The sequence below is a fragment of the Podarcis cretensis genome (assembly GCF_951804945.1).
Source record: "Podarcis cretensis genome assembly, chromosome: 12".
NCBI classification, from domain to species: domain Eukaryota; kingdom Metazoa; phylum Chordata; class Lepidosauria; order Squamata; family Lacertidae; genus Podarcis; species Podarcis cretensis.
Genome location: NC_137181.1, coordinates 1,959,546 through 1,970,904, shown reverse-complemented (window position 1 = coordinate 1,970,904; position 11,359 = coordinate 1,959,546). Strand labels below are relative to the sequence as shown.

The following is an 11,359-nucleotide window of genomic DNA, read 5'->3' as shown; positions in this document are numbered from 1 at the left end:
CTCCCTGGAAAACCAAGCATTCCCCGTCTTCACCAAGGTAACCCAAATTCTGAGCAGCGGGAGCTGCAAATTAAGCAAAGCTCTGCCTGCCTTTGTGCGTCTTGCACATCTGCTTCTCTTGATTATGAAGAGGGAGGATAAGGAGCTGTGAAGCCAAATAAATTCTGCCAAACAGTAGAAAGTTTGTTCACCCCCCAGCCCTGCTCCCTGGCTTCTGAGATTCCACCAGGCTCTGTGCATGCATGCAGTTCAGTTGCACACGCAGGAACCCCTTACAACGGATTTTCGTAGCTTGGAGTTCTGCGATTGAAGCAAGTCGCGCTAGTTAAATGTAACTGCATGTACTCCTTCAGCTCTGCTATAGGACTTATCCTTTTTATCCTCTATAAAATAAACACACACACACACACACACACACACACACACACACACACACAGAGGTTTAAAACCGAGAGCAGAGGCTCCCAGGATACTCAGCAGGCCAATGGTTTGCTAGCCTTAGGAAATTCATACTTTGATGCTCTCTCCGTCTGTGTCTTATTTTATGCAGAGCAGCAGCAACACATTATTTTATTTGGTACATTTCTATCCCCCCTTTCTTCCAAGGAGCTCCCGGGCGCATATGTAATTCTCCCCATTTAATCCTCACAACAACCCTGTGAGGTAGGTTAGGGTGACAGTGAGCAACTGGCCCGAGCTCACCCAGTGAACTTCATTGCCAAGTCAGAATTTTAACCCTGGTCTCCCAAGATCCTAGTTTGGAACTCTTAACCATTCCACCACACTGGCTTAGCCAGAAATCTGTTGTCCTGTTTTCAGTTTTCTCACTTTTCACTTCCCTTTCGCAACTGCTTCCACTGCCTGAGTGTCTCTAGAATGACAGACTTGTGATTATCCCCCAGGACTACAGAACAATAGAATTGTAGTGTTGGAAGGGAGCCTAAGGGTCATTTAGTCCAACCTCCTACAATGCTGGAATCTCAGCTAAAGCATCCATGACAGGTGGCCAGCCAACCTCTGCTTAAAACCTGCAATGAACGAGAGTCCACACCTTCCTTCCCAGGGAGCACAGTCCACTGTCAAACAGCTCTTATTGTCAGAAAGTCCTTCCTCTTGTTTCGTTGGATCTTCTTTCTTGTAATTTCATAAAATCATAGAACTGTAGAGTTGGAAGGGACCCCAAGGGACATCTAGTCTGACCCCCTGCAATGCGGGAATCAAAATCGAACCCATCAGTTTGGATCCTACCCTCTGGAGCAGCAGAATAGAAGCTTGCTCCATCTTCCTTCAGATATTTGAAGATGGCTATCCTTTCACCTCTCGGTCTTCTCTTCTCCAGGCTAATGTCAGGAGTGCGTGCAGGAGCCGGGCTCTGTGACCAATAGGACTTTGCAGGTCTGGGGCCTTCCTAAGTTTGTTCTGGAGAGGCAAGGTGCGGCCACACAGGTGACTCACAGCACCCGGTGGCAAGAGCCAGGAAGGGATATAAGGTCAGCATTTCCCTTTGGCTCTTTGCTATAGCAACACATTCCCTGCCTTGCTGCGTTTGACTCCTTGCTTCCTGACCCTCGGGCCCTTGGCTTCTTGACTTCTGGCTCTCAGACCCTCAGACCCTCGGCCTCCTGGCTTCTGGATTCCCGTTCCTGCTCCCACCCTGCCATCTTGCCCCCAGTCCCGATGTCCCCAGCTGGGACTTGGATCGCCCATGAAGCAGACCGTGACAGCTAAAAGGCAATAAGGCATCCACTTACCCAGCCAGCTAAACCCCACTTCCAAAAGTTCAGCTGGAGGCTCCCTTTCCTCCCAAGACATTTCCATAGGTGAGACAGGGACCCCAGGAATTCTGGCCCCCAAGGTGAGTTAACTAGTTTATCTCAGTGGCTCGACTGGCTCTGGAACAGACCAGAAGAGACCACCAGGGCACAGATGCCCACAGATCAAGGGCCAGAACGCCCTGGCAGTGGACACCAGAGAAAAGGTTTCGGGGAAGAGGGATGAGCCCCCTCACTCCAGCAACTCCTGAAATAACCATGACTATGAAGCCTCCACTTAAACTTTTATTAGGGGAATAAAGAAAGGAGGAAGGAAAGTCAAGCTTGGAAGACAGAAGACTCCTCTGGGACCAAGAGTGGTTCCATTCCTGTGGCACCGAGACCCAAACTGGTGGATGTTCTGCTTGTCTCCAAAAGGAAGAGGGTGCCTTGTTTCCTTGATGGTCGGAGAACAGCCCAGTAAATGTGGATCCCATCTAGAGAGGGAGGAGAGTGAAGATGGTTATTGCTGATGAAGTGAAGGATTTCAGGCAGGAGTCTATCCTAGCCCTACCTGGATATGCCAACATAGACTGAACCTGGGACCTTCTGCCTGCAAGGCAAACAAAACAGCACATCCTGGAATCATGGAAGTGCAAAGTTGGAAGGGACCCTGAGGGTCATCCAGTCCAACCCGCTGCAGTGCAAGAACTACAGCTAAAGGATTCCTGACAGACCGCCATCCAACCACCAACAAAGGAGAGTTCAGCATCTTCCGAGTGCGTCCGTTCTCTTACTGTCAGAAAATTCGTCCTAATATTTGGCTGGAATCTCCTTGTCATTTGAACCTGTCCTCTGGAGCAGTAGAAAACAAGCTTTCTCGCTCCTCGTTGTGATACTTAGAGATGTTGAAGGCTGCTGAAAAGATATATTGGGCACTGGGCAATGACTTTTAAAAAAACCAACAACTCCCAGGCCTTTGAACAGCTTTGATCATATTTAGATACCATTTTATCATTATTTAACGTCATTTATTTTTGTCTCAGCAGACTAATGGCAATTGGTTGGCTTGAGCTTTCGTACAGAGGTTGCCTGCTGGTGCCCAACATTTTTTTTAATGCTGAGTTGGATTTGAATTGTCGCTGGGAGGTTGGCGCCCTTTGCTTTACTGTTGATTTGTTGTGTTGGTTGTGTTTTTCAGTTATGTTTCATATGATCACTACATGCCACCTCGAGAATGCATTGTTGACGAGGCGATCGATAAATGCAACTAACGGAAAACAAATAGGGGCTACAGGAACTGAAGCTGAACACTTACCACTCTTCTGGGCGCCCCTTCAGAAAAGCAAACTGCCCAATATGGTACCGTTGCTCCTCATACGCCTCCTTGACTGCTTCACATTCCTGATTCTGCTTCCTCCTCACTTCCTGCGGGACATTCAGAAGGGGAAAGGTGTGCCATGAGCTCCTGAGTCAGTCCTTCCCAAGCTTTTTGGGGTTACCTGCCCCTTGGTTCCATAAACTCACCCCCAGTGCCCCCTACCCTATAAAAGGCATTGCTCAGAAGAGCAGTCTGCACAACCCACCAAGGAAGATAATAACACCGTAAGATTCAAAATAGTCACAATTAATTACAGGTTTATTCAAAATCAGATTATTCAGAACTCAGGTCCAGGAGCATTTCTGTCAAAGTGTGAAGTGACCGACCTGGAAGATTGGGTTCTGCTCTGAGAGGCACCGCTTGGACTCATCCAAAATGTTCTGAGGGTCGCTGGAGTTAAACTTGAAGCAAGCCAGGCACTTCTGTTTCCTCTGGGCAGAGAAAAGGAAGGAAAAGGAACAAGGTCTGTTTTCACAAGAGAGGCCCAAATAAGGTTTTGGTTTGCCCCCAAACTATAACAGGAGCAACACCCCAAAACGGCAAAGGCTGCTCTTGCAAGAATATCACTGCAGCCTGCCTGCTGAAATGTGTCTCCATTTGTGCCCCCAGAAGGGGTTTACAATGCCTGCAAATTCCATCTAAAGAGGAGCAGCGATTTAAAAAATTCCACGTAATGGTGAAGTGGGAGGAACAAAGCTTTGATTCACTCTGAATCAGGACCCGGATTCAGACTCAAAACTAACAGGCCTGCGTCTTAAATCTGTCCAATCTGAATCCAGTTGGTTTTTTGAAGTGCTGAAAAAGGATCCAAAAAGAACCTTGTTGTACCGCTGGTATTTATCTCCAGTAAAGTTAGCAAAAATGTATAAGACTTTATCCAATGTATGCTGGAAGTGTAAAGATAAAGTGGGTGCCTTTTATCCTATGTGGTGGTCGTGCAAAAAGGTAACAGGTTTCTGGGAAATGATTTATAATGAATCGAAGAAAATGTTTAAGATAACTTTTGTTAAAAAACCAGAGGCCTTTTTATTAGGAATAATAGGTGAAGACATACCAAGAAATGTTAAAAGACTATTTATGTATGCACCTACAGCCGCCAGGATGCTAGGTAAAGGGACCTCTGACCATTAGGTCTAGTCGCGGATGACTCTGGGGTTGCGGCGCTCATCTCACTTTATTGGCCGAGGGAGCCGGCGTACAGCTTCTGGGTCATGTGGCCAGCAGGACTAAGCCATTTCTGGCGAACCAGAGCAGCGTACGGAAACACCGTTTACCTTCCCGCCGGAGCAGGACCTATTTATCTACTTGCACTTTGACGTGCTTTTGAACTGCTAGGTGGGCAGGAGCAGGGACTGAGCAACAGCAGCTCACCCCGTTGCGGGGATTCGAACCGCCATCCTTCTAATCAGCAAGTCTTAGGCTCTGTGGTTTAATCCACAGCACCACCTGCATCCCAAGCGCCACCTGCCAGGATGCTACTTGCCCAGAAATAGAAAGAAGAGGAAGTACCAACGAAGGAGGAATGGATAACTAAGATGATAGACTATGCTGAAATGGCAAAGATGACCGTGAAAATCCAGGACCAAGATGAAAAAAAGTTTACACAAGACTGGATTTAATTTATAGAATATAAATCTATTGTAAAGACTTTAAAACATTGTTGTTGTTTAGTCGTTTAGTCGTGTCCGACTCTTCGTGACATTAGCAGGATTGATATAGCATCTATGAAGCAATGTCAATTGTGGTTATCAATGGACTTGTAACTGAATGGAAATGTGTAAGGTAACAAAGGGAAGAAATTGGAAATGGGGGAATCTAGGAGGGATGAATAAGTAATTAATTTGAATGTTAAATTATTGAAAATTAAAAATAAAATATGAAAAACCAAAAACAAAATGAACCTTGTGGTCAGTGTAAAGTAAAGGTAAAGGTACCCCTGCCCGTACGGGCCAGTCTTGACAGACTCTGGGGTTGTGCGCCCATCTCACTTAAGAGGCCAGGGGCCAGCGCTGTCCGGAGACACTTCCAGGTCACGTGGCCAGCGTGACATCGCTGCTCTGGCCAGAGCCAGAGCCGCACACGGAAACGCCGTTTACCTTCCCGCTGGTAAGCGGTCCCTATTTATCTACTTGCACCCGGAGGTGCTTTCGAACTGCTAGGTTGGCAGGCGCTGGGACCGAGCAGCGGGAGCGCACCCCGCCGCAGGGATTCGAACCGCCGACCTTTCGATCGGCAAGCCCTAGGCGCTGAGGCTTTAACCCACAGCGCCACCTGCGTCCCTAGTGGTCAGTGTACCTGCATACTAAAAACATTGAACGTTCCTAAGAGAAGCTTGTGGCTCCTCAAATCTTTTTGCTTTGTGACTCTTGTTCTACTGGGGCTAGCCCAGCTTTCACCTACCTGGAAACCTCTAAACTACAACTCCCACCCAGACCAGCATAACATAAGCATAAAAGGCCAGGGCCAGGGCCTTTTCAGCACTGGCCCCGACGTGGTGGAATGCTCTGTCACAAGAGACTAGGACCCTGAGGGACTTGACATCTTTCCGCAGGGCCTGCAAGACAGAGCTGTTCTGCCTGGCCTTTGGTTTGGACTCAGTCTGACCCTTAAGTTTCTCTCCCCTTACGGTCTTGATTTATCAGCTACTTTAAAATGAGGCTGCATTTTAAATTGCATTTTAACCTTTATTTTAAATTGTTCCCCCTACTCTTTTTCCCTTACTATGTTTTTACTGTGATTTTATTGGTGTTAGCTGCCCTGAGCCCGGCTCTGGCCGGGGAGGGCGGGGTATAAATAAATATTATTATTATTATTATTATTATTATTATTATTATTATTATTATTATTATTATTTATAACAACGCAGCATAACAGGACCCTCAGGGTCCCTTCCAACTCTACAATTCTATGATTCTATGAACAGTAACCGATGAACATACGGCAAGTCTGCTGCATCTGGCCAGGGGCCTATGGAATCCATTTTTCTGTTCTCAGAGTGGCCAACCCAAGTCCAACATCTCTCTCTCTCTCCTGTGGCTTCAGCAACTGGTATTCAGAATCATGGCTAGTAGCCTTCAAGAGCTCTCTCCTGCTCTGTGAATTTGTCTAATCCTCTTTTAAAGCCATCCAGTTTGGTGGCTGTCGCCGCCTCCTGTGGCATTGAGTTCCACAGTCTAACAACGCACTGTGCAAATTAGTGAAGCTGACCAGAATCCCACATAACTTGCTGATGGTGGTGGTGGGGGGACCCTAATAAGGATCTGTGGGTTCCTCTGTAGGCTTACTGCCTCTTTGTTTATGATGTTTTAGACTTCAAATCCATTTTAAAAGGAACAGAGAGTCCAGCTTGGCAGTGGATAAATTAGCATCTTCCTGGCTCACCCCGCCTGGCTTGATCCGGCAGTTTTGCGTCCCCCGTTGCTGCTTCCGGCAGATGGTCTGCACAAGGTCAACTTCCAGCTGGACATAGGTTCCCCTTGGGAATTCCTGCAACCAAAGAAAGCCAAACTCAATGTGGAGAAGAACTCCTTGCCAAACTAGGAGTTCCCCAGTGGAGAATCGATTTGCATGGGAGAGTGGCAAGGGCGATCAAGGGTCTGGAGGAACGGTAGAGGGACTTGGGGATGTTTAAATGATGGATTCAAATGAGAAGAAAGGAGGTTCCCACTAAGGAAGAACTTTCTGACAGTAAGAGCTGTTCAACAGGGGAACGGTCCAGGTGGACTCTCCTTCCTTGGAGGGAGCCATGGGTTCGAGTCCTACCCTCCAGAGCAGGAGGAAACAAGTTTGATCCATCTTCCACGTGACAGACCTTGAGCTATTTGAAGATGGCTCTCATATCTCCTCTCAGCCTCCTCTTTTCCAGGCTAAACATACCCAGATCCTTCAACTGTTCCTCATAAGGCTTGGTTTGCCTTGATCATGAACAAGAAATAAAACATCAAAGAATACACAACCAGACTGAACAGTTTCCACATCTAAAAGGGATAATAATAATAATAATAATAATAATATTGATAACAGTAACAGCTCCAGTGCCCCCACAAAAACCCCTAAGCAATAATGCAACCAATGAGTCTGAAATATACTCAGAGTCGAGAGTGGATTTCATGTTCTTTATTCAGCTCATAGTGGTGAGGAGGAATGGAAGTTCCCCCAGAATGTCTGCTTTATATACATTATTTACACAATGGGCCCAACATGATTGGCTAATTCCAGGATTCTCCTGTAGGCCAATCAGGTTGCGGATTCACTTCCACCTGGAGCTGGATTGGGTGGCTCCTGCGGACCAATCAGACTGCTGCATTCTGAATCCTATTCAACTCAGCACATAACAGAGTCTGATCAGCAGCCTCAGCTTTTGTAGCTGCAGTCCAGTCCAGGTCCCACCCTCCCAGGCCAGGTGAGAAGAGGCCGGCGAAGGGGGAGCAAGCTTGTTTTCTGCTGCTCCAGAGGGGAGGACCCAAACCGATGGATTCAATGACAAGAAAGGAGATTCCGACTCAACGACAGGGAGAACTCTCTCATGGCAAGAGCTGTTGGACGGCAGAATGGACTCCCTCAGAAGGTGGTGGACTCAGAGGCTTCTAAGCAGAGGTCAAATGACCATCTGCTAGGACTTCTTCATCTGTGATTCCTGCCTTGCAGCGGGTTGGGCCAAATGACCCTCAGGCGTCCCTTCCTGCTCTCCGATTCGAGAATCCTGTGATTCTGTAGTGATCAGTAGAACACTGATCTAGGAACCAGGAATCCAGTCCCAGACGTGCAGAAGGAGAAGCAGAGTCTTAGAACCCCCTTAAGTCGAATGCACACCTGGCAACATTTATCCGAGGAAAACAAAGACACCCTCCAAAATTCTCTGATGAAAATAGGGGCATCCTATTCATAGCTGTCGACGTTTCCCTTTTTTTAAGGGAAATTCCCTTATTCCAAATAGGATTCCTCGCAAGGGAAAAGTTGACAGCTATGATCCTATTCCACATATCTCCAATGAAAATAGGAAAAGCAGGACATTCCAGGACTCAGAAACTGGGACAGATTCTGTAAATCGGACTGTCGCTGGAAAACAAGGACGCTTGGAGGGTCTGCTAACGTCCTCAGCTTATCCAACAAATTGGGAAGTTCATTCCCCGCCACTATTGCACACAGAGGGCGAGTTTTATTGGGCATAGGTGGGTGGCAGTCCGTGGGGCTTTGTTATATGAGGTGACGATCCTCCGCCTCCCCCTCCAGCCCCACGCACGCTCCCCCCTCGCATGTCCTGCTCACCGTCTCCGTGACATGGGTCACAGCTTGCTCCTTGAATGTTGCCTGCACGAGGTCCCTGCTGTGGAAGAAATCTAGCACCAGCTCCAGAGCCCTTTGCTGGAGGGGCGACTGGTTGGCATCCGCCAGGGCCAGGAGGCCCAAGCACAGCACTAGAAGCCCCTTCATCCCCTTGCCCACGTCCCCAGTGGATCTGCTGCCCACACCCTGCCCTTGCGAACTCCCCTGCCGGTCTGTTGATCTTGGTCGGTCATTAACTTGTTCCCATGAGAGCTGTCCCAGACGCAGGCCCCCTCGCCTGCCCTCTGCCCTCTCCCCTGGCTGTTTGTTGGTTGATGCCCAGGAGATGAAAGGGAGGGGTGGGCAAAGGGCACCTGTGCAGTAAAACAACAGGAGGAGGCGTCCCTTTGGCCACCCCTCCCAACCAGCTGCCAAAGATGCAGGGTGTTTTTCCCAGGTCTGCTTTCTTTGGGGCTGGCACAGGAGATGCAAGATCTCTCATTGATGCCAGTAGCTCCCAACGTGGGTGGTACCTGCTGCATAAGAGCATAAGAGCCTGCTGGATCAAGAAGAATGTTTTTAGCAGGTGCCAGAAAGAGCACAGAGAATACAGAGGAGGCGCCTAGTGGTATCAATAGGCAGGGAGTTCCAAAGTGCAGGCACTACCAAACTAAAATGTTGAGTTCTTACAAATGGGTATTGCATGGCACCTGTAACAGTGCTGGTTCTGAAGATCAAAAGGGTCGCGTGCGTGTCTACAGGGTTAGGCAATTTTCCAGGTAAATTGGTCCCATGTTTTTAAGGGCTTTGTAGACTTATTGCCAGAGCCCAGGACTTGCCGATCAGAAGGTCGGTGGTTTGAATCCCTGCAAAGGGGTGAGCTCCCGTTGCTCGGTCCCTGCTCCTGCCCACCTAGCAATTCGAAAGCATATCAAAGTGCAAGTAGATAAATAGGTACGGCTCCGACGGGAAAGTAAACGGCGTTTCCGTGCACTGCTCTGGTTCGCCGGAAGCGGCTTAATCATACTGGCCACATGACCCGGAAGCTGTAAGCCGGCTCCCTCAGCCAATAAAGCGAGATGAGCGCCCCAACCCGAGAGCTGGTCATGACTGGTCCCTTTACCTTTAGACTTATTGCCACACCTTGATCCTGGCCTGGTAGCAAATCAGTGAACAATTTTCTGTTTTACAATTTAGAATATTCATTTAAACAACCATAAAATATCAATGACATCCTTTCCTCTCTTTCCATGGTTCATTTTGCATATCATAAATCCCTGCATATTTTACATAAAATAACCATTCAGTATTCCATTATTAAAGGTAAAGGTAAAGGTACCCCTGCCCGTACGGGCCAGTCTTGACAGACTCTGGGGTTGTGCGCCCATCTCACTTAAGAGGCCAGGGGCCAGCGCTGTCCGGAGACACTTCCGGGTCACGTGGCCAGCGTGACATCGCTGCTCTGGCCAGAGCCAGAGCCAGAGCCGCACACGGAAACGCCGTTTACCTTCCCGCTGGTAAGCGGTCCCTATTTATCTACTTGCACCCGGAGGTGCTTTCGAACTGCTAGGTTGGCAGGCGCTGGGACCGAGCAGCGGGAGCGCACCCCGCCGCAGGGATTCGAACCGCCGACCTTTCGATCGGCAAGTCCTAGGCGCTGAGGCTTTTACCCACAGCGCCACCTGCGTCCCCCATTCCATTATTACATCCATCAAAATGAATTTACACTGCTGAATTTATCCAGGTTGTTTCCCCTGAAACAGCTCTGAAAGGCAATATTGATATTAAAGATTTGGCCTTTCCCATTCCACCAGCCACTTTGTTGTGTCTCCCCCCCCCCCCCCGCCCCAATTGATTTCAGTGTTTGATCTACAAAGTCCACAGCTTTCACTCCAGGAAGACATAAGCAAACAGAAACGTCCTGAGCCTTGCAGTTTCCCAACGCCTGCTTGGGGAGCCTCTTTCATGAACCTGGCATTTTGGAGGTCAAGTTGCCGGTGGCCAGTTTGGTCCCCTTCCTAGCCAGAGAAGCCAGGATGGCAGTGACAAAGCCAACAGCAGGTTTGTTCTTATTTTAAAGTGGGGAATGGCTTCAATGATTCATGCATGCTGGTATTTAGAATCCACAAGTTTTGCTGGCTATGTTCTATTAGAATGTTTGTAGAAAACATAAAAGGTTAGTACATTTTGTGCAAGAACAGCATGCAGGATCAGGCCAGTGGTCTATCCAGTCCAGTATCCTCTTTGGAACCAGAGGGGGAAACCCTAAAGCTGGTGGGATTACCCAGTGGGGTGCTATCAAGTTGGGGTGGGGAGGGAGTGGGGCTGTGGAGGTGTAAATAACTTCTTCTTCTTCTTTGGCGATCCCTCATAGCCAAGTAAGATTGTCCTCCATAAACACTGTTTTAACAGTGAGTCCGTAAGTGACTGTGGAGACCAATTCCGGATCCACGTGTCCTTCCACAGTGGGGACAGAGGTTTCTGGGCGGGAGTTGATCACGGTGAGGGTTTGCCAAGTGTACCTTCCTCTTAGCGTGCTTCTCCCTTTCGTCTTGAGTTTGAGCATCTTCAAAACCCATGACACCTTTGGTAAAGGCTGTTCTCCACTTGGAGCACTCACAGACCAGTATTTCCCAGGTGTCAGTGTTTACACTACTTTTTTAAGATTTGCTTTGAGAGAGTCTTTGAACCTCTTTTGTTGACCACCAGCATTACGCTTTCCATTTTTAAGTTTGGAATAGAGTAGTTGCTTTGGAAGACGACAATCAGGCATCCGCACAACATGACCAGTCCAACGAAGTGGATGTTGAAGAATAATCGCTTCAACACTGGTGATCTTGGCTACTTCCAGTACACTGGTATTAGTTCATGTTATGTACTGAGTCGAATAGGATCCAAAAGGCAGCAGTCTGATTGGTCCTAGAACAATAGGATCCAAAAGGCAGCAGTCTGATTGGTCCTA

General features: G+C 48.2%; 1 protein-coding gene across 1 annotated transcript; it reads right to left on the bottom strand.

The window, feature by feature from the left end:
• Window positions 1-2,044: 2,044 nt before the first annotated feature.
• Window positions 2,045-8,624, bottom strand: RARRES2 (retinoic acid receptor responder 2). The gene is made up of 5 exons (XM_079947100.1): window positions 8,401-8,624; window positions 6,514-6,618; window positions 3,459-3,563; window positions 3,070-3,179; window positions 2,045-2,248 (listed from the first exon to the last, which is right to left on the bottom strand). Coding segments are annotated over exons 1-5 (486 nt in total). The 5' UTR covers window positions 8,566-8,624; the 3' UTR covers window positions 2,045-2,247.
• Between the last annotated feature and the right edge of the window lie 2,735 nt (window positions 8,625-11,359).